Raw genomic sequence first — 23340 nt, forward strand, 5'->3', positions numbered from 1 at the left:
CTTTAATATTATTAAGACATATAAAATTGCCCACATGGACACTGGAGTATTTTTACTATAGTCACTTTTAGGTTTTTAAAATACTTTAAGTGAATATATAATATGTTGTTGTTATGAGTGTCAACCTGCAGTTGTGATTTTTGCACTTTTATTTGTCAAGTAGAAAGCATTAATTAAGTCTATAAAGTGAAAAGGTTTAAATCAAAACATGTCATTTGACAAGTGAGACAAGTGAAGGTTTGTCACATGACATGATGCTTATGACATCATTAAGTTCCGGGCCCTCTGTGACATTACAAATACAGAACACAGAATGTTCTACTGAAATAAACCCTCCTGTTAAACTCCAGTCACTTACAACGTGAAATCGGACATAGACGCATCTCTCAGAGAGAACAGAGCGCCAACTATCGAAAGTAACTACAATTTACTACAACCGAAACTTTAACTCCAGCCAAAATGGATAAAAGTAACAACTCAAGACAAAAGGTCAGATTTCCTAAGCAGGAGACACTTTTGTGCAAACTTTTTTGGTGGTACACTTTTTTGTATGTTTTCTTTTATTTATTCATCTCTTGACTAAAGCTTCAACAAATACAATTAGTGTAAATAATTTTCTGGAGAGGGGATGAATTTCTAACAAACACACCACACTGGTAGACTCATATTAAGACTTAAATGGCATTTGGTTTCCTTATGTTGCTGTAGTTTCCATGAGTTCCATGGATATTATGTTGTTGGCTGTTGAGGATATTTCACTTCACTGTAGGGTGACAATATTTAGGTGAAATATACAAACACTGTTGACATATTGAAACAGTTCCTCAGAATGTGACTGCTTTGGCTAAAATAATGACACAGGGAATTTTGACACATGTATACATTAACTGTTTTGAGTGAGATTTGGCTTTTACAGGCTGTACAGCATAATTTCATATGATGATTACACTCAGTGTTTTGAAAATGTAAATTCATATTTAATTAAAATATTTTATTTGTCTTAATGTTTGTTTTTTAACAATTTAATAATTATGTTTATGAAAAAGTACCCTTATTCAGCCACAGTGCTCTTTTACCACACATTTTATGGTTCATTCGATTGTGAATAAGTATAAAGATGAAAGACTGGATTGAGATCCAATCACTCAGACCACATTCGGAGGTGGTCTGGGCTGCATGTAACTACATTCTTTTAGTAATGTAAATGCGATGCGAAGTGAGATCTGATCACAAATGGTCACTCAGGATGCATGTGGAGATGCATATTGATACCGGGTGTAAACAGGGCCTTTGTGTGTGTAACTAAAGGTGGACAGGACAGTATTTTACCTAAAACACTGCATATATATTTGTGTCTTTCAGTCTTGTGGAACAGCCCAGCCTCAAAATCCTGCATCCAGCAGAGTCCAGCACGACCTGCGACAGGCCCTTCTGGGCTCCAAGGCTGAAAATGAGCAGCTGGTTTCCGAAAACACTGCTCTGAGAAACCAGATTGCCACCATGGAGCTCATTTGGAAGCATGAAAAGAAAAGTCTGAAGGACGAAATAGACTCTTTGGTCTCCACGTTGTTCATGGCAAGAAATGACATGGACAACCTGGTGAAGATGGTTGAGTCCACCAGAGCCAGTCTAACAAAATCTGAGACTGAGTGCAGGCAGATGGCCAGGAGGGTGACCCAGATCTCCCTCGAAAGAGATGATCTGGTCAGAGCAGTGATGGACAAGGAGAAGGCTCTTGCTGAGAGCATTGTCAACCAGCAAAAATACCATGCTCTGCAGAATCATCTCGCACTGGAGCAGGAAGAAAAGAAGGCAAGCCATGAGAGGATGCAGGAGCTGATGGCTGAAAGAAAGAAAACGGAAGAGCAGTGGCACCGCAAAGAAAGAATTATGGAGCAGGAGATGAGGCTCCTGATTCTAAAAAATATTGAGCTTCAGGTACGCCACATCAGCTGATCATTTTGATTTGAATAATAAGAATAATAAGAATTGGATCGTAACAGTTTGTTTGTCTCTTTTCAGGAGCTCGCCTTGAAGACAGACAGAGAGAAGGTGCAGATGAAAAAGCAAGAGGAGAAAGCCAAGAGGGAAACAGAAAAGAGGCTGAAGAAGGAGAGAAAAGAGAATGAGAAGAGAGAGAAGGAAGAGAAAAAGGAAAATGACAGGAAGGAAAAGGAGAACCTGAAAAGACAAAAGAAAGAAAAGGAGAGGGAAGAGAAGGAGAGGAAGGAGAATGAAAAAAGAGAGAAGGAAGAGAAAAAGGAAAATGACAGGAAGGAGAAGGAGAACCTGAAAAGACAAAAGAAAGAAAAGGTGAAAGAAGAGAAGGAGAGGAAGGAGAATGAAAAAAGAGAGAAGAAAGAGAAAGAGGAAAATGACAGGAAGGAGAAGGAGAACCTGAAAAGACAAAAGAAAGAAAAGGAGAAGGAAGAGAAGGAGAAAGCTAAGAGGGAGAAGAAAGAGAAGAAGAGAGAGGACTAACATCCTTTCTCCCTTCAGCCCTCACCCCCACCTTCTACCCTCTTCCCCCCTTCCTCTGTCTCCTACCCTCTTACTCTCTACCTCCTACCCTCTTACCCTCTTCCTCTCTGTCTCCTACCCTCTTACTCTCTACCTCCTACCCTCTTACCCCCTTCCTCTCTATCTCCTACCCTCTTACTCTCTACCTCCTACCCTCTTACCCCCTTCCTCTCTATCTCCTACCCTCTTACTCTCTACCTCCTACCTTCTTACCCCCTTCCTCTCTGTCTCCTACCCTCTTACTCTCTACCTCCTACCCTCTTACCCCCTTCCTCTCTGTCTCCTACCCTCTTACTCTCTACCTCCTACCCTCTTACCCTCTTCCTCTCTGTCTCCTACCCTCTTACTCTCTACCTCCTACCCCCTTCCTCTCTATCTCCTACCCTCTTACTCTCTACCTCCTACCTTCTTACCCCCTTCCTCTCTGTCTCCTACCCTCTTACTCTCTACCTCCTACCCTCTTACCCCCTTCCTCTCTGTCTCCTACCCTCTTACTCTCTACCTCCTACCCTCTTACCCCCTTCCTCTCTGTCTCCTACCTTCTTACCCTCTTACTCTCTACCCCCTACCCTCTTACCCCCTTCCTCTCTGTCTCCTACCTTCTTACCCCCTTCCTCTCTATCTCCTACCCTCTTACTCTCTACCCCCTACCCTCTTACCCCCTTCCTCTCTGTCTCCTACCCTCTTACTCTCTACCCCCTACCCTCTTACCCCCTTCCTCTCTATCTCCTACCCTCTTACTCTCTATCCCCTACTCTCTTATCACTTTACCCCATTCTTTCTTACCCCCTTCCTCTCTGTCTCCTACCCTCTTACTCTCTACCCCCTACCCTCTTACCCCCTTCCTCTCTATCTCCTACCCTCTTACTCTCTATCCCCTACTCTCTTATCACTTTACCCCATTCTTTCTTACCCCCTTACTCTCTACCCTCTACAATCTTACCCATTTACCCCCTTCCTTTTTACTCCCTATCCTCTTACCCCTTTACCCCCTACCCTCTTACCCCCTACAATCTTACCCATTTACCCCTTCCTTTTTACTCCCTATCCTCTTACCCCTTTACCCCCTTCCCTCTTACCCCCTTGTCCTCTACCCCCCCTAACCCAACCGGTCTGTGTCTTCTGTGTTTGTGAAAACTGTCATAAAATAAATAAACCTGTCACCATGACAACTTGACAGCAGAGTTTCCAGATATTTACCTTGTTTAACTTTCTGTAAGCTGAAGATGACCCTTCACTTTCACCTTAACACAATATAACGTGATCATGGAGCCTGGAGGCTTTACTGCAGCTTTACTGAATGTAGCAGAGAAACACTGCCCTCTACTGATACAGGTTTAGTGCTGCATCCAAGAAGATCCATGTTACATTGAAGAAATATATACTTGAGTCTGATATTGCATGATCGGAGATTTCATTCATATTTAAAATTAATTGCAATTAACTGTTGAGATACATGAACATGAATGATGAAATCTATTTCACTGATCAAAACTCCAACACTAGAAAACACTCAAGCATATTTGTGACTAGGAAGACGATTTTGAACACCACGCTTTGAAGATGCAATATGTAATTATACATTTGTTATTCATAGATTTGAATGTCCATGTGGGCAATTTTATGTAGGATGCACAAAAAGGAGATTTAAAGATTAAGGTTGTAAGAACACAAACATGCCATCTGCTAGGTTATCTTATGGCCCTACATTATGTGAGTTCTCATAATTCTTTGGGAATTCACTTGGTTAAATATGTTGGACTCAAGTCTGCCTGACGGTAAATGACAACATTGTCACTGACCGAGGGCTGGATAACGACGTCAGCAATTTTACAAGTCGGAGGTTGAAAGAAAAGAGTGATGAATAAGTCCACCATCCAAATCTGCAGGTTCTTCTGTCTCTCTCATCATCTTAAATATTCATTATGTTCATGTTTCAAGATCAATAGTAGTTTTTTGAGAAATTTCCAGAGCTTTCATTGCACTGTAAACTTCTATAGGGTAAATATATTTGTGATTGTGATGTGTTTTCTACTTAAATTATCATCTCATTTCACATATGCTAAGTGTTCCAATATCTAAATAACAGATACTGTTTGTATATTTCTTTGAAATCGCTTTAAGCAAACTGCCTGAGACTTAATCTTGTTTGAAATTATTTGTGAGCATCCCTGATGTGTTCAACTGCGGGTCACTTCAGGTCAGACCCAGCTGGGTAAACTTTCCTGACTCAGTTTAGAAAACACACAGACAAACCCACAGAGAGAAAAAGCCTCCTCAGCCAACACAATTTTCCTTTTGTCTAGAGCTCATTTATGCAGAGGAGATGGGCAAAAGAACAAGAAACAAAGCTTCTTTTGTGTGTGTTTGTCCCTACCTGCGTGTTTGTGGTGGGTCGGGGTCTTTGGTCCCTCGGCATTGCCGCCCTGCTGGAGGAAGAGGGCGGCTCCTTTGACCATGAAGAAGCTCTCACTGAGGCTGAGATGCAGAAATGGAAAATAAATTCAGTGTTATTGAAGTCTTGACAAGAGTACATTTTGGGAAACAATTTTCATCAAAGAACTGTCTTAATTTTTACTATGTAGAGTAGTTGGCTGCTCTAACTGCCCTCTATTACAAGTCAGGTGAGACTCTTCAAGTGTACTTGACATCTGCTACTGGCACAACTGGCTTTCACAGGTACAGATGCAGTTTGATAAAACATGTTCAGATTTCCTTCAATAACCAGCTGAAAACACATGATCATGTTTAGACTCCATTATTCCAAAGTAAAACTACACAAATTCCCTCCTTTTCCTCCTCAGTTTATTTTGTTGTTGTCACAGTTCCTGTATTTTTCACTTACTGACTGAATGTCAAGTGGATACTTGTATAATGCATCATTTGGCTTCATCAAAGGGGACGTATTATGCACATTTCTACGTCTATATGTATATTCTGGGGCTCTGGAATATCTTTGCATGATTTACAGTTTAAAAAAACTCATTATTTATCTTATACCGGCCCTTTATGCAGCCCCTCAGTTCAGCCTCTGTTTGAAACAGGTCGTTTTAGCTCCTGTCTCTTTAAGGCCCCCCTCCCAATGAGCCCACTCTGTTCTCACTGGTTAGCTCCTGGAAACTGCCCCTCAACAGACTTACAGCTACGCAAACAAACAGTAGTAGTAGGATTTCACTTATTGTTCTAGTTCTTTACTCTAAATGGAAACTTCTCATATACATCTGTACGTGTTTGAGCCTGAATCAGATCTGAAATATGCAAGTGGACAATGTGAACAACATGTAGAGCAACCTTAACAACAACAGCTATGGAACGGACGGCCATTGTGGGCATGCAGGAACAACCTGATGTCATCACGAGGAGGAAGTAGAGGTAACATTGCAAACCAAGCATTCAGAGGAAGTTGAAGCCCTGGCTTTTGACTTACATACGTTCACCTCATGTTTTGGCACTTTGACCATGTTTAACATAGACATCTGACATCGTAACAGTATAAAAATACAGAAAATCCCAAAAAGCATATGTCCCCTTTAAACTGAGCAACAACTAAATCATTATTAAAATAACTGACTATCCACAATAACCTACCAAACTGTAGTTGGAATCACACTTAAAATATTGTAGTGTGTTCAAGAATTGCGATTAACAAAGTTGAAACAGAGGCACATGAAATGGCTGCAGTCAGGATACTGTACGTACAGTGAGCAGCCAGGTGTAGGCTGCATACTTATTTCAGTCTTCACTGGTTCAGCGAGCAGGACAGGAGGCTCGGCAGTGATTGAAAGTCAGTAGAGTCCTGATCCAGCAGGTTTTACAGCCCTGTGTTTTTATAGCATGATGAACAGACTCCATTTTATTGGGTTTGATGACCTTCGGCTGATCATACGTTACACCCTGACTATCCATATGTGTCCTGGCTTTTAATCTCATAACTGCTTCCTCTCCTGTCCAACCTGCGCTGGATGTTACACTCCTGGGTCACGACTTGGTTATTATGAAGGCTGCAGTGAGCAGGAGGAGAGCTTTAGTGTCTTTTCTTACACAGAACAGAGAGCAGCTTTGTTTAACCACAATCTCATTCCCTTCTCAACCAACACACCACAAAGCCTGGCATGACTGAGTGGGACCATAACAAGGCCTTTTGTTTCAGCTGCCTCGCTATGTGGTATCATTGTTTCTTTTAAAATTTTGTAAGAGATGAGTGATTTTGAGACGATGGTAAATTAACCACAAGGCTTAATGAAACTGGAATGAATAACTTTCCTGACACAAGTTTAGGCGACACTTTGGTAGCGCAGAAATGTTCAAAGTAAGAACTACAAAGTCTTGACAAAGCTCAATCAGGCTGTTCTCTTATAGTAAATACAATTATGATTAAAATAAAAAAAATGAATCTTAAAGAATGACAGATGAAGCTCAAACATTATTTTTTCATAGGAAAATAATTACTTTAAGCTTTAAAACCTTAAAATATACCTGTCTGCATTTTTGTTCTACACAATCACCTTCTGTCCTAAAAAATTAAAGTCCCCCTCCACTCAAAACTGTGTTTTGCTCATTGTTACTTCACTGTGATGTTTGACACTAGAGGCCTTTTTCATATTAATCTTTTGAGGGGGGAAAGTTTCTCTGCACTCATCTTAAATCTGATTTTAATATGTGTACCTATGAACATAGTTGGTGACATCACAACAGAAGCCAATCATGGTCCTGTATGCAACTTACACAAGTGTGATGTGGAAACTTGAAACCTTCAGTGCGCATATACTGAGACTTTATAACGTGGGAAACATCCTGTATCCAGCAGGAAAATATTTGCATATTTATATATATTCTGGATTTCTCAACAAAGGAGAAGGTGTAGATGTAATTTGAAGAACTTCTAACTCGGTAATTTAACTTTTTTTGTGAGAAAAACATCAAACACAAATAATTATTTAAAGCACAGTTGTTTTTTTATGACTTAAATCATGTGGATGGGATCTTTAAGCTTTAAATTACTCACACTGCAACATTATCACTATTTATTTAAGTTTAACCACTGATTCCAGACATCACAACCTTCCGCTAAGTGTTAAGTTATACTAATAACGTAATAGGTCTAAATGTTAATGCTGCTGTGAACTTACATGCGACAGATCTCCCTCTGAGTCAGAGCAGCCTCCTCCACAAAGTGAGGCAGCACGGTGAACATGGATTTATGTGACGTTTTCACCACCAGATGCATCCTCCTGGTTGTTAGTGGACTATCTACAGTTTAGTCTCCTCTTAAAACATCCTTCCATCCATCGTCTACACCTGCATATTCCTGTCCGTGGTCACAGAGGACTGCAACCTCCCCTTGTAGCATATTTCGTTTTAACTTCTGTCTTCCTGGTCTTGGTCCGATATGTCCTTCCTCTCTTCCTCCCACAGCTTTCTCTCCATCTTGCTCCCAAAATCTCCTCGTCTGTGCCGCTCTGCCTGTCTCGGATTCTGCTCTCTATCTCCTCCTCGCAGAGCCTGCTTCACCAATCAGCTCTCCCTATGTGACACCCGACCACAATAACATCATTCATGCGAGTGTTGGGAGGCTTGGCGTCAATCTCAAAGTTTGACATGCGGAATCCTAAATTAAGACTCTACACTGATGAATCACTGAGCTTCAGAGAAACATGTCAGTCATTGAGTAACTCCAGACAAAGCATGACATGACTGTTTCAACTGTGAATGACCCACACACACACACACGCACACACACACGCACACAAAGCACAAAGACAGAGACTGTGCCAAAGTTTTGCTGACATAAATCATGACTTTTCTGATGTCGAGTTGATTAAAGGAATGCTTTGTAACCGAGCAGGAACAACAATTTTTGTACTCTGTTATGTAACTGAGAAAAGGAGGTATTTTTAAACCTGTCAGGTTAAATCAACTTTAATTTCAGCAGATTTTTCTTCTTGACAACAGTGAGAAACTAAGGACCAATATAGAAATAGATCATTTGGCCTCGTATGGCTCAGAGAGCCAGATTTGCTGACATCACTGAATCTTCACGACTGAGGACAAGACAAGCAGCTCATCAGTTGCCAAAGTGGTTTTTAACAATCCAGGCAGTGTGGTACTTTGACAGTCTAATTTATTCTATACAAGTCTGAGACACTGTAAATAAAGCAAATGTGCGGACGGGGTGACAATGTTGAAATAATCCTCTGTTTCTCTACATCGCTATAAACCATTATAGAATCAATTGGGCAGCGAGCATTTGGCAACAGCACAACCAAATAAGAAGTATCAACAGCAGCACATGAGATGGAAATCTAATCAAGAACTAAATTAACTTAAAAAATAATTTTCCATATGTACGCTTCTTTCGTGCAATGGAATTGATCATTATTTTGTGTGACACCTCCCAAAATATGATAACAAAATGTTTAACGAAATAATTAAAAGCCAGTATGATGTGTAAAAAAGAGAGACATTGTTGTCTTGCTGGTATTTCCCCTCGTTGCTACTACTGAGTAGGATCATCCTCTGATTGACGTCAATAGTAGCTACTGTAAGGTCACAGAGGTCAGAGGTCCCACTGACCAAGACAGTGGGAGTGAGAAATACAGTACGTCTGTATTTCTTTGTAAATGTGTTTCACCTCTCTGTATCTAGAGAACTTCAAATACATGACTTCTAAAAACAGAAAGATCTTACCTCTGATTAATTTTCCGGTCATCGTCACTTCCGAAATCCTGAAAGACAAAACAAAACAAGGCAGATGCTATAAAGAAAGGATACGATGTAATGTATAACTGCAGTTTAAAATGGGGAAAAACTGAGAGAAGAGTCAGAGAGGTTTTGACATTCACCTCGTGTACTTAAAGCAGCCATCTCTACTGGATTACTGAACAGAGACTACTTCACTGTGCACAATGAAGCGTTGTTTGAATCATCTAGCGGCTGGCATTCATCATGAACATGATACATTATCGCTGTGTAATAGGATTTCTGAATGGACCTTGATTTATTTTTTGTTTAATCTGTAAGACATGAGGTAGTACAGTAGTGCAAATGGATGTTGAGCATCATGCGTGAGGATTATTAAAGTGTTCCAGCACCATCTGCTGGTACTTCCTAGTCAGTGTCGTGATCTCATCTGCTATGAATGTCCCATGGAACTGACACTTGAATAATTACCACCACCTTCAAACAACACAAAGTTCTGCAAAAGCACATCCAAACATCACAAACATCTACTTTTCCTTCATGCCGGCTGCAGAAAGTGAAGGAAAAACATCACTGCTTATTTTTGTGCCTCGGTTCAGTCAGCCTACTTAAAAGGCGCATAATCCACCTTCCTAAATCTAGAAACTGGAGCACTAACCCTGATGTTATAATTTCACTGGGATGTAAAATGTGGCACTGCTCCATATGTGAATGCTGACTTTGTTTTCTGCTGGTTGGGATTTAAATTCTGCTTCTCAAGCCTTAAACTCCTCTAAGTCAGTGTTACTTCTCATTGTTTCTGGAGCTAAACCTGACTGCAGTAACCTGACCGCAGTTTCCTAAAGATTTTTTTCACTAAGATGTAAAATATTGGACTAGTCTACAGACAATGAATACTGACTTGGTAGATTTTTCTATGGATGTGTTGCATACAAATGGCATTTCTCACAATCTATGACATGTCAGCATCTCACTTCACTTGCATCCCACATGTTTTCTCTGAAGATTTTTTCCCTCTTAGAGTTCATCAACACTTAACTGAACCGTCCTGGGCCACAGACTGAACGCAATTCAAAGAATAATTGTTGGCATTCCCCTTTAAAAGACTCCTCCCCAGCATTGAGGCTGCATTACTGCAAATAACAGCCCAATAACAAGGAGGGAGAGCAACCTGAGTGCAACGCAGCAAATGTTTGTGCAGCAGGAAAATGAGCACTTTGTTCTGACAGCTAAACCCCAGCAGGCCCCCCCCCACCCCACCACCACTACCCCCCACCTCCCCCCCTTCTCCCCTCCCGCTCTTGCAGGATTTTGTTTACAAATCCGCTGCCACAGTAGCCACAAACAAGACTCTGCTGGTAACAATGCAACAATATATCAAGTTTATGATACACACACAGCAATGACGGTTAACCCTTCCTGCAGGATATTTAACACCATCCGGACTGTACTGATACGGGCTCCTGCAGGCGCATTCTCGGCGTTTCCTCACACCGTTTGCACAAAGACCGAGCCCCGACTTTTCTGCTTACCTCCCCCGCACTGCTGTTGGTCGTGCTGGCCGAGGATGCTGCACTGGGGGTGGGAGAGCGCTGCAGAGTCACCAGGGCCATGGTCGGTGGGCTGCAGCCGTGGAGGGCAGTAGAGGAAAGGAGAAGGAAGGGGAGTAGAGGAGAGGGGGGGGAGAGAGAGAGAGACAGAGAGAGAGAGAGAGAGACAGAGAGAGAGAGAGGAGGAAGAGCGCCTGTGTGGGAAGATGCGCCGCTGAGATTGTCTCTGTCACCGGGGAGAATATGCCTAGTCAGACTCTCATCCAACAGCACCTGACTCCTGAGTCCAGGCGCTGCTCCCTTTCGGTCCTGCTCCGTGCGTCCTCTGCGGTTACGGGAGTCCTCATGAGCGGGAAGTCAGGAGAGATTCCCTCCGTTTGTACCGAGTCAGTAGACCCCGCGATTTCATTGCTGGTGCGCAGACAGACAAACAAAACACGGTGCGGGCTGCAAGCGGGGCAGAAATGACATGCAGCTTTGCCGGATGCCTGTGATTGGCTGGCCTAGTTTGCGTGTGCGCTGTCATTGGGCCAATGTTGTCAAGGTGACTGGCCAGACTAGGTACTCCCAAATACAAATGTTGATGAAATGATATTCTGCTCATGTTATGAAACGCAGCGAGGTTGTCATAATGTAGCACCATAATAATAGAACCACAATGCGTCTCTTATTGTGCACATTCAACAAAATAAATAGAACCTAAAGCGGACTGAATGACTTTAATTGGCAAAAGGCACGTGGCTTCACATATAAATATATACAAGAGGTCATTTTTATCCAAAATGTAAAAAATAAATGTTCAAGTCTTTTAAATACAAGTCTTAAACTGTATGCACAGTTTATCATAATTTTTCAAAATGTCCCCCTGCCGCTTACCATGGCCTAAATGGAAGAGAGGGGTAAACAAACCAAAACAGAGGGACACCAGTCCAGGCACAAGTGTGCTTCCGTTCTCATTAGACATGGGCAGTAGGCACTTAATTATCACCCGCCTGTAATGAGATCGTCCCCTGCTGTTCTTCACCCATCATCGCTCAGATCATTCAGTCCATCATTTAACAGACAACTGTGGCGTCTGCAGCAGCTTGGGAGGTGTCTTTTACATGTTTTCCATCCTTCCTGGTCGCTGGTCTACAGCTGGTGTAAGGAGTCTGTTGTACCATTTAACTGGTTGGTTGTGTTGGTGGTCCGGCCTCATGGTCAAGATTGGACTCCTGCAGACTCCTGCCTGACGTCTCAATAGGCAGGATCAAGGATGCAATGCCAGCCAGCAGACTGCAGCCACAGTACACTGACAGGGTCAAATACACTGATGTCCTGAGCATCACCTAGAACCAAAACACAACATACACACATACTGTATGACAAACAGAAGACGTTTTATATCAGACAGGTGCTGGAAATCTAAACCTGCAGTACAGCATTTATCACAGCTAATATCAGTAATTTATCTTTACCACTAATTTCAAGAATATAGGATGAATCATAATGTTGATTCCTTTATCTTATGTTTCAGTCATTGCTAACAACTTACAATAAATTTGGTTGCATGCAGGGTGTCACAGTGCACTCTAATATCTAGTAAAGTGAGACTGTAAGGCTGCAGAGAGTCTAGCTACATTTCAAACCGAAGTTGCATTTATAAGCAGCCAGAATTTCATGTATGACTTAAATATTTCACACAAAAATGTGCATTCACACCTACGGGCAACTTAGAGTCACCAATTAACCTAAAATGCATGTTTTTGTCTGTGGGAAGAAGCACCCGGGGAGAACATGCAAACTCCACACAGAAGGGCCCCAGCTGGCCGGGGTTGAACTCAGAATATTCTTGTTGTGAGAAGACAGTGCTAACCACTGCACCACTGTGCCGCCTTGGTGAAGAACTAAATGAAGAATATTGGCTGCACTGGACAAAACATTGCATTGTTCTCAGATTTAAACTCTTCATGTTTTTTAAAACCTGTTTTTTTTCAGATTTGCACAAAATCTGCAATGAATATTTAATGGTCTCCTGAGCACAAATCCTTATGTTTCTGTTGATCCTCTGACCTTTCATATTGTGGAGTTTAGCAAACATCGCAGCATGTGGTGGGATTTGAGAGAATTTGAAGAACTGTTTCAACACATGCCATAGCTAAACCTGCCTTAAACAGAAATATTAAACTTGGAGATACAAAATGACAGCATTTTTATATTTAGCAGTTATTTTTGCACAGTACCAACAGAGGTGGTCACTACATACCTGTGCCACAAAGGGAGTTATCAGGGAACCCAACCTTGCCATCGCACTAGACGTCCCCATTCCTAAGGCTCTGGTTTCTGTGGGGTACACCTAATGAAAATGAAAAAGCAGAGAGAGCATTTTTGACCGAATCAAGTTGTCCAACAAATTCATTTAATGGACAAGTGGTCAAATTTGTAGACCTACCTCTGGTGTGTAAACAAAAGCAACTTGAAATCCTCCAGAGATGAAGGCTCTAGCAATAAAGATTAAGATTGCAAGAGCGATCCTATGAACACAGAGAGACACAGAGAGTTAGAGATCAGCCTTAATGTTTTAATGTATTACTGTTGGTCCACAATGACAAAGTAACACACACAAACTTACCTCCCAGTACAAGCATATAAGAGCAGAATGAACAAAGAAAACATAAAGAAACACAGTGCCATGCTTTTCTTCCTGCCAATACGGTCAACTGCCAGGATAATTAAAAGACCTGAAACAAAGACAAACAGAAAACATACCATTTCATAGCTGCGGTTAAGAGTTGTAAAACAAGAATGAATTACAAAGGAGCAGCCTAAACCACTGTAGGAGTACTGTAGGACTGGTGGTGTCATAAGTGAGCTTATATCAACAAGGCTAAAAGATTTTTTCAAGAAAGTCAAAATTATAATTATGTAAAGGTGAATCTAATGGCTAAAGATAGCTATATATTTTTTACCAAATGTGATGTTATTTAGATGAAATGCTTGTTTGACCTGAACTTATATACTGTATATGTGAGAGAAAGAGAGAGAGAGAGAGAGAGAGAGAGCATCTATTCTTGAATTTTGGCAGAAATCATATCCGTGTTGTCTCAAAGTTTTGTTGTGATGGATGAATGATGAGTAAATACAGAAGCACCTCATGTGCATAGGCTTACACAATTCTTGGCAACAGCATCACATTTTTTTTAAACCTTACAGTTTCAATTACACACAACAGCTCTGAGAAAATGCTAATAGGGATCATTTCACCTGGGAATTCAGCCAAGGTCGTCCATAAAAGGTCTTTGTAGTCAGCTGATGTCAAATATTTGCATTCCAGACTACAGTTCGGTTCAAGCTTGGCCCCTTGGGTCGCTATAAGGAAAGAGAGAGGACAGTTTTATTTTGTTTTTGCTTGCATTTAAGAGGTATTATGATAAAAGCTGATGTGCATGGAGCCACATGTTACTTACTCCCACATGAATCTCCACTTTGGAACAGCTCAGTTGTCAACAGGACTATTCCGTAATAGGAGAAGGCATTTGCAAACCTTTAGAGAAAATAACAACACAGTGTTCTGGAAAATAAGATTTCTAATAATAGTTGAAAAAGCATTAAATACATGGCCGGATTAACCAAGTATGGGGATGGGGCAAAAAACAGCTGTGGGTCCCCACCAACGCCATGTTGCTCACAGCAGACTACACATGGCACTCTCAGTATTATTTCTCCTGATCCCCCAGATAAGAGTCTTCACAGGTCCAAAATGTTATATCCAATCTGAACTGGGCCTTCTATGATAATTTATCTCCTTGTTCATTTCCTGTAACACCTATATGAGCCAGGACTCAACAAAACTGTACCTCTACACCCATTCTTTGTAGTCTTAAGAACATGTATATTTCTACCATGACATTCTCTAACAGTTTGCATTGATGACAAACCTCTGAGGGCTGCTGCTGAATGTGAGCATATGACAGGTTTTTACAGATTACAGTCCTTTTACATAATCTTTAAACCTGCAGTGCCGAACTTTTACATATAAATGAATATCAGTTATATTCAAGCCCTTGCCAAATGAGTTCACACAATGCTGATTAAGCCTAACACTCCCAGATAAATCTCTCTGTATTTCACAGTATACAGAGTTTTTAAATCTCCTGTTGGGAGGGACAATCTCGCACTGGCTGTGTGGATGCACACCCAGACACTTCCGCTGGCTGAGGCGGCTAACTTATGGTTAGCCCTCTGCTAACTTGAATGGGGATAAAATAATTGAGTCGTGCGGCTCTTCTAGATTCTCCAAATGTTATCGGACTGAATGGATCAAATTCTGATAGTGAAGTGAGTCATTTCACATGGGTTGTGTGACGCTCACAGCAATTTATCCACCGTTTTACTGCCACAACAGTAGCGAGGGACTAGGCTATGGTATAGCCTATGACTTAAGCACATGTTGACAGTGTTTTTGTAATTACTCTCACTGCCAGAAGGGGGAGACAAAAGTCCTGCACTCCAGCTTTAAGTGTATTTAACAATATATCTGTTTCTGATCAGTTCTTCTTTTCCTCAAGTAGCTGTAAATTGTAACATGTAAGATTGAATTAATAGAATAGAAATGTAAGATCAAGAGGTTCTCTGTTTTCTCTTAGTTCTTCAGAACTGAGTGTATCTTTTATACAGTTTAAAGTTACAGTTTACAGTGCACATTAATAGACACTTCTGTAAATGTGCCAGTTTACCCATCTTGGCTAATTAAAAATTAAATTTCAACTGCAGTCCCTGGGCAGGCGTAATGACAGGCTACAAAAGACTCAAACAATACATTAAAACAGGGAACAGCAATACTGTACATATAGCAGAGCACACTTCATAAGAACACACAAAATACTTTAAAACAAGGACAATAATACATAAAACAAAGCACACTGGTTATTTGAATAAATTACAGAGTATGGTCACACACTTGATTGTCTCTTAACCATGATTTTAAATTAATTTTAAATGAACGATGTGTGTGATCAAGTGGTGCATACTCTCAAACATAATCCAGCCTTGATTAAATACTAACCTGGTCTTTTTTTTTTTTTTTTTTTACCAAAGATAAAATTTAAAACGCTAAAGTAGAAAAATATGTTAATCAAGCTAACCATATAAACCACAGGAGAAGAGTAGTACTCCGATACTGAGGTGTGAAGAGGTCTTTGATCCGTCCACGGTAACCCTGTGAAGTGAAAATGACAAAAATACTTATTTGTTACTTGGACATGCACAACTCCTTTTTCTGAACAAACACAAGGACCCACATATCTTCCACCTCACCTGTTTATAGACGGTCACCTTCCCTGGAGGCAGGGCCTTGCCGTTCTCTTTGGCGATGCGTGTTAAAGTTGCCATGGCATTTTCTTTTTTTCCCGCCAGCACGTCAAAACGAGGACTTTCAGGCAGCCACTGTGCAAGACAGAATCATCAGATGAAAGTTTGACTCTGGCTGGTTTGAGTTTAGGGATCTGATTTCACCACCGACATACTTACAGAGCAGAAGCAAACAAAGATTGCCATTGGTATCGTGGACAGGCCAAGCAGCCACCGCCAGCCGAGAGTGGGCATTACCAACAGGGCCAGGAGGACCTCAAACACAGCACCAATGGCCCAGAATGCCTGATGTACACAAACACATCAATCAGGTGGGAAATAATGAGCGTTATACTTACTAGATCAAGGTTTCAACTCTTAAATACGGTGAAAGTCATACTTTAATAACAAAATTGCCACAGTACCGCAATCAGCATGATGCAGGTGCCTCTCGCCTTCACTGGAAGGAATTCTGAGTACAGTGTTACCCTAAAAAGATACCAAATATTTGTTGCAAATAATGTCTTGGCTCTTAAATTGTCTGGTTCATGGTGCAGGATCAGTTCCGTCAATTTTGAATATCTGTTTACTATATGTGAAAAAAGTTCTATAGAGCCTTTCGTGGTTGCAGATAGATTTGCGCAAAGTCTGATAAACTCACGACTGAGGAGCTCCTCCGATGCCGAAGCCTACGAGGCCCCGCAGGACCAAGAGCCAACCGTACACTGGAGCAAAGGCACTCAGCAGGCCGTAGTACAGAGTCCAGCACATACAAAATGTCAGCCCCTGTTTACCACAGAGACAGAAGACACACAAGTTAAAAATGAGATAATGTACAAAAATCACCCAGTCATGTACTGTATAAAAAACTCAGATGTGAGACTCACTACTTTTCTGCCGTACTTGTCGGACACATTCCCCCATACAGGTGAACTAATCCCTGTCCCGACAAACACCACCTGAAGTAAAAAAAAACAACAACATTTGCACAAATCACAAAATCAACAAGGTGTAGAACAGCACATTACTGAGAAGACCTAAAGGACCATTACCGATGTTATCAGAGCCACCTTATAGCTGGGCAGTCTCCACTCGCAGTGCAGCTGGGGGCCCAAGATGCTGAGAATCATCATCTCCATGGCGTCTCCTATCTGCACTCAGAAGCAAAGCGCCACATGATAGACATTCAGTGTCTGGAAATCAAAGCGAGGAATTTTGCGCATGTTGTAAGCTTTCTTACCCATGACAGTCCAGTGAGGAGAGAGATTTTCCACTGGAACTTTCCAAAGCCAACGGCCTCCAGTGCTTCATCTAGAGTAAAGGTTTCTGTAAAGGGACGAGTCAGTCACTGCAATTTCACTCTCGCTTCTGAAGAAATTCATGCAGAATCGTTCAAGAATCAAGCATAACTTGGTGGCATTACTATTTAAACATATCTAAAAAAGATAGTCACATCACATAAAAAAAATGCAAAATAATGATGTTCAAATAATACTTTAGCTAGGAGCTGATTAGAGTTAATCAGGTGAAGGTGTTGCCAACAGACTCCAGACCAGCACAGAAACTGAGGAGAGTTGTTGACTCAACTGCGGTCCATTATTATTAATAGTATCAGCTGATCTACATTTAGTACAGTGTTAATCTCTTCCTCTTGTTTTATGCAAATTGTCCCCTGCCTTTTCCTCACAAATCGATGCCCGGCCAGGACAACATTGAATTTTCAGGTTCCAAAAATTAAATACATACTGTATATTTTTTTTATTTAAGGTCACCTTGATGATGTGTGTGTTTTTTTTCCACAAACATAGAAGACCACATAAAGAAAGATCAAAATCTGGATAAACTATAACTAATAGTGTTCCACAAGCCTTCAGTTTTATTAGATCCAGATGTGGATGCAGACTCTTTGCCTCGTGAGTCGACTCTTGCTGTGGCTATAGTGCAGATCTCAGCGTCTGTCCCCTGGTCCTCATCACTGTTACCAACAAAATTCACCTCACCCCTAAATGTCAGCACACCGAAAGGAGAAATTCAGGCATTATTAGGCATTACAGGTTGGATTTCATGTTTTTTTTTAAAAAAAAGGACATTTTCCTACGTGTGGATACACCTAGCCCCATGGCAACAGTCTGGTGTGTAAACACAACAGGATAGATTTATCTCAGGGTATAATTTCTTTTAGCATCACAAATGTCTACATGGGGAAAACACAAAAATGTTGTTTTACCTCAGTTCAGCATTTCTCCAACGCTTGTAATTGATCCTGGATGGTCTGCTCCAGTTGTCCATTTCAGTATCTTTGGGAGCTGTTACTTACAGTGGACAAACACACCGGTGCCGCTGTCAAACCTGCTAGTCAAGTCACTTCAGGTTTCAGTGAGACACCCAATCAGAGGACAATACCTTGATGGAAGAAAGGGGAGGAGTTGCAACAGGAAACAAAGGTGCTATTTCAGGGCTGAATGGCTGAGGCTTTATGGGTTAGCCCTTGACTATAGCAAAACAGGTCATACAGGTCATATTTATTTCAACATTTCCTCTATATGACTAGACTCATTAGATAATAAGTAGGAATAATAAGATTAAAAACAGTGAAACAACACTTACATATTTCAGCCTTAAAACTTCGTCTTCCTTAATTTTCTTAGGAGTATAAAGTAAAAATAAACTGTTCTTAAGATTAAGTCAATAGGGTGATTAAAACACAACAAACACTAAGCCAGTTTTTTTTAAAAAAAAAATTCTTTTTAATATTGTCAATAATCAAATTACTAAAATATAAGCAGCCGAGTTAAAGCTGACAGTAATAATCCCACTTCATCCCCTTAATCGAGTCTTTTAGCTTATGTTCTTATCCACTGAGACTGAAAATACATGCAACAGTAGAATTAGTTTAATTAATTAATCATCAAAATGTAAAGCAAACAGAAAGAGGGTGTGTACAGTATGTCAGTGTGCTTACACCCTTTTTGTGACCACGGAAAGATCCTATATGAGTGTACAAAGAGTTTAAAATGTTGATAGAAGAAAAAAGGGATGTGAGAAAAGGTTTAAGGTTTCAGCAAGAAGAAGGTGTAGCCTACAGTTACAGGCACATTTTATATCAGCGCTGTTGTTCAGTAGCTGTGTGACTGATGGTCCTGCAGCAGGTGTGACGTCCTTTAGTTCATCAATGTCCAAAAACATGAAATCAAACAAACATTACCTTATACTAGGTTAATGTGAGCTAATGGAGTAATTGTTATAGCCTGTGGCTAACAGCAGGTTGTGCTCTCATGCTGCTGGTGTTGTTGGTGACAGTTGGTCAAAAAGCCAGAGGGCTCAGGATGTAAACACTGCCATTGTCAGAGGTAGATCTTCTCGAGTTCATAGTTCTGTATTTTTAGGTCATATTCACACACCCAAAAGTGTTAATTTCACTGTCTAAAGCCTATTTTATGTTTCCTCAGAGGCCCCATGACAGGAAGGAATTCAGTTAGGACCTGGTAGTCTCTCTAAAAATAAATAAATAAATAAATAAATAAATAAATAAATATATATATATATATATATAATAACAACATCTTCTTTCTGTGTTAACTCACTAGACTCAGACTTTATGAGGGTTAGTTTGACTTCAGCAGTATGTGGTTCAGGCCTGCTGCTCCTCTGACACTGGGGTCTGGATTACCTACAGTACCGCAGACAAGTTTCAGTTCTCTGTAAAGTGATTTTCACACAGTAAATTGAAATATCCAACTATCTTGATAATCGACTAATGAATTTGAGTATATTTTTTTATGAAAAAATGCCCAAATTCTCTTGAACCAACTTCTTAAATGTTCTCTCTGTGACAGTAAACTGAATATCTTTGGGTTGTGGACTTTTCGTTGGTACAACACAAGATGTTTTAAGTTGCATCTTGGGTTTAGGGGAATAGTGATCAGCATTTTCTGACATTTTATTGACCAAAATGACTAATGGATTAATTGAGAAAACAACTGACAGATTAGGCAAAAATAATCATTAGTTGCAGCCCTTAAAATGAGCTGAAACCGGTCAGTGCCTAGAAAGTAAAAAAACACATTAAAATACATGACAAAGGCATACTTTAGAAAATGGAATAAGGAGTACAGCAGTGAATGCGTTCATAAATTTCAGAAGCACTGGTACAACGCCCAAGGTCACATGTTGCATGACCTTTTCAAAACTCATTATCAGCAGTGTAATGTCCTGATAGCCCAGCTATCAACTGATATATCACGTAAAATACCACAAAATTACATCTAAAAAAACTCACTTAAATTGTAGAGTTGGAACTGAGTATTTACTGCTACACTAAGAATATCTTCTCATATGAGGGAACTGTATGTGACTATTGCGTCTCTCAGTCCTCTGCCCCCCTGCAGTGAATAAGGCCAACCTGAAAATAAAACCTGTAGAAAAGTAGGACACTGTTAGGGACATGCTGAGGCTGCTGCATTATGGGACGGTCATAAATACAGGTAGAATATATAGCACATCCCTCCGTCCCCGCATCCTCTGGTCACATCAGCTGCTTAGCCAGACTCACACTGAATCTCACCAGAGCTTTTCTGATTTTACACAAAGAACTACAACATGGACTCAAAGGTAAGCGCTGCAATCTACATGATTAAAATCTAAATGCCAAAATATTGTAGTCCTATGAATTGAATTGCTTGTTGAAATCACAATCATTGTGCGATTTCTTCACTAAATGCACCACTTCTGAAACTAATAGTCTCACAGTTCGTTTTGGCCTCCAGAGCTTTGTCCCGGCGACAGCAATCTGTTTGCTCAAATGAATCAGTTGAAAGTTTAGTTTTTTGGAACTAATTTAGCTTGTGAATATTTATTTGGACATGTAGTTGATCACAGTAGTGGATCCAACGTGCCCTTCACCTTGTTAGTAACAAGATTGCAATAGACCATATTATTTACCTCTTATCAGTGGTTGAGATTTTGAGATGTGTGTGTTCCTGTGTGTGTGTGTGTGTGTGTGTGTACGTGCCATACCATAGTGTCTCTGGTTTGATGAATAAAATATTAAGCATTTTTAATTACTCAGGTACATTATCACTGTAAACCCTCAGTGCAGAGAGGTGAGGCCATGCATGAAATGAATACAAAGGTGAACCATTGTTTTTGTGTTATCATTAGGACTCGGTATCTGACCACAATAGTTATCAAGGATTGACTAAATTGTGTCCATTGTGGTGAAAATACTGAAAACTGACAGTTAATGCTCAAATTCTGAATCTTCTTGACTTTCTATACATTTTCCAAATTTTATGTGATTTAAAATATTGTTTCATCATACTTATATCACACCTTTATTATATTATACTGCATTTAATTTAGAAACCGTTATTTTATGGACTATTGTGTTAATACAACATTCAACTTTGACGCATTTGAAGAAAAAGTTGTTGTTTTTTTTGTTTGTTTTTTTGCATGAAGTGCGTTTATGCTCACAATAGGACCATAACTCAGAAATCAATGGCATGTACAATAAAATAAGAATTGGGAACAAAATAGCATGTGTGCAGGTGGTACTTTTGACTGGATTGGCCATGGACCAGTCCTATAACCGCGGTTGTCCCTGAGTGAGTGAGTGACTGAGTGAGTGATAAGGTTTCACCATTGGTCGGCCGGCCGTACAGGCGTTTCCTCATTGGCTGTTGTTCTTTCGAAATGAATCGGCGCGAGATGACAGAAGCGGAGGACAGCAGCAGTTTCCTTCTCCAAACTTTGACGCTCTCAGACCCGATGTTAAATGCAGCAGTCGGTTAAACTCCTGTTTAGACAGACACGTACCAGCAGCGTCTCCTCCTCTACCGTCCAGGGTGATTCACTCTCCGGCTGCTGACAGCGCTGCCAGCCGGAGAGACGCTCCGCGGTGCGTAAATACCAGGACACAAGCTTCTTATTTCTCTGACGTTTTCACATCACAAACAATAAACAACAGCATTAAAACACGAGTCTTGCAGGTAAAACGTGCGACTCATGTAGGCTGTTATGTCAGTTTACTGTGGGGGAGCTGCTGCTTTGCAGGTGCGCTTGATTTGACTAACTGGGCGGAGATAAGCCTCCTGAATTTGCATCCAAAATGCTGTTTAAGTTTTCTTTTACAATTTCCACAGCACCCTCCATGTTCATCAACCAGGAAAGAGGCAGGAAAAAAAGGCGTATCCACAAGTAAAGCACCCCAAATATCCCCATCACTATGACAAAACACTCAATACAGAGTGAAAAACGAGAGACATCTGCAGTGAAACATATGAAAGAGCAAGGGGAGTTAACATATAATTAGAATAGTTAGAATTAAAATAAGTTCTCCTTCAATTCAAACATCCCAAGATATGAGTGGAAAGTATTGTTCTTACAACTGCATTCATAATCCTTTTTTGTTGACTCAAACGTTGCTTAACCATGTCATATGATATACTACTTCAATACACATCAGGCCACTACAGAAAATAGCAGATGAACATTTAATATCCAGGTATTAACATAATAGACACTATCACTGACTATCCCTGTGACAAATTGGCCACAGTTTCACGCATTGACCATACACGGTCCAGCCATATACTAGGTTTTGACCTATAGTCTTGTTTATTTCTTAGTGCAGATTTTTGTTACCCAACACCTGCAAAGAATGTATAGATGTAAATGTGCCTTGTGGTAATTGACAAATACTTGTAAATATTATTCTGATATGTTGTGTTTACATGAGAGCTTAAATGATACTCAGCATGAACAGTAATCATTAATAAAGGAAATTTGTTTTCAATGGATGCACTGTAAATCAGTAAGTATCACTGTGTGTGTGTGTGTGTCTGTGTGAGTGTTTGGGCTCTTATTCTAAAAGCAGTGGTCTTTTTTTAAAAAAGAAATTAATCAGTATTTGCATAATGGGTTACATTACATTAATGACGATTTTTCCAATGTGCTTCTCTCACCTTGTGTTTTGGCCTCTTCAGGCAGTAATGTAAGATGCCTTTGTTGATGCTTACAGGAAGCACAATGTTAAATTTTAAACAGAGGGCAACGTTACGCCACCCGCAGACATGTCACAGTTGACCCACAAGAAGAAGATGAGATAAAAGATCTAATTTTTATAAAATAGCAAAATGTATTTTAAATATTTTCGGCAATTTGGTTATGTTCCTAACAGCTGATAGAGAATATACTAGTCTATAATCCATCAGTATATGTTATAGTATATTCAAATCAATTT

The 23340-nt window shown here is 40.4% G+C and overlaps 2 protein-coding genes and 1 long non-coding RNA gene across 7 annotated transcripts in view; 1 reads left to right on the forward strand and 2 right to left on the reverse strand.

The window, feature by feature from the left end:
• LOC121885843 overlaps positions 1 to 2111 on the forward strand; it is a 40880-nt gene extending 38769 nt beyond the window's left edge. Inside the window, exons 6-7 of the long non-coding RNA XR_006092619.1 lie at positions 1363 to 1938; positions 2023 to 2111. This is a non-coding gene — a long non-coding RNA (uncharacterized LOC121885843). The remainder of the gene's footprint in view (positions 1 to 1362; positions 1939 to 2022) is intronic.
• ssh1b (slingshot protein phosphatase 1b) overlaps positions 1 to 11236 on the reverse strand; it is a 35658-nt gene extending 24422 nt beyond the window's left edge. Inside the window, exons 1-4 of one of the 2 annotated variants that reach the window (XM_042395608.1) lie at positions 10752 to 10771; positions 9208 to 9245; positions 7650 to 8044; positions 4898 to 4998 (exon numbers count right to left, since the gene is read on the reverse strand). In XM_042395608.1, the coding sequence (XP_042251542.1) occupies positions 4898 to 4998; positions 7650 to 7747 (199 nt within the window). In that variant the 5' untranslated portion in view covers positions 7748 to 8044; positions 9208 to 9245; positions 10752 to 10771. Of the gene's footprint in view, positions 1 to 4897; positions 4999 to 7649; positions 8045 to 9207; positions 9246 to 10751 lie in introns of both variants that reach the window. The other variant, XM_042395607.1, reaches the window with a different exon arrangement.
• A 246-nt stretch (positions 11237 to 11482) lies between these two features.
• On the reverse strand, positions 11483 to 22832 carry LOC121885138 (synaptic vesicle 2-related protein). 4 transcript variants are annotated; one of them, XM_042394304.1, is made up of 17 exons: positions 21739 to 22832; positions 18325 to 18500; positions 18008 to 18072; positions 17338 to 17423; positions 17150 to 17248; positions 16985 to 17056; positions 16759 to 16883; positions 16523 to 16586; positions 16278 to 16403; positions 16065 to 16193; positions 15893 to 15966; positions 14216 to 14292; positions 14013 to 14117; positions 13381 to 13489; positions 13201 to 13282; positions 13015 to 13104; positions 11483 to 12097 (listed from the first exon to the last, which is right to left on the reverse strand). In XM_042394304.1, the coding sequence occupies exons 2-17, from the start codon at positions 18384 to 18386 to the stop codon at positions 11933 to 11935; spliced, it is 1530 nt and encodes a 509-aa protein (XP_042250238.1). In that variant the 5' UTR covers positions 18387 to 18500; positions 21739 to 22832; the 3' UTR covers positions 11483 to 11932. The 4 variants fall into 4 exon arrangements, with proteins under 4 accessions (XP_042250238.1, XP_042250236.1, XP_042250237.1 ...); XM_042394302.1 differs by having other exon boundaries at positions 17966 to 18072; XM_042394303.1 differs by having other exon boundaries at positions 18008 to 18099.
• Positions 22833 to 23340: the final 508 nt, after the last annotated feature.

Source organism: Thunnus maccoyii, chromosome 19, assembly GCF_910596095.1.
Source record: "Thunnus maccoyii chromosome 19, fThuMac1.1, whole genome shotgun sequence".
NCBI classification, from domain to species: Eukaryota; Metazoa; Chordata; class Actinopteri; order Scombriformes; family Scombridae; genus Thunnus; species Thunnus maccoyii.

Bases quoted from the DNA above. Each gene is read 5' to 3' on its own strand.
- LOC121885138 (XM_042394301.1), bottom strand. From the start codon at position 18,386: ATGGACAACTGGAGCAGACCATCCAGGATCAATTACAAGCGTTGGAGA. The intron at 18,100-18,324 runs GTAAAACAACAT...GCTGACATTTAG, and splicing joins TGGAGAAATGCTGAACTGAG to GGGTGAGGTGAATTTTGTTG. The intron at 16,884-16,984 runs GTGAGTCTCACA...TGTGGTAAACAG, and splicing joins ACAAGTACGGCAGAAAAGTA to GGGCTGACATTTTGTATGTG.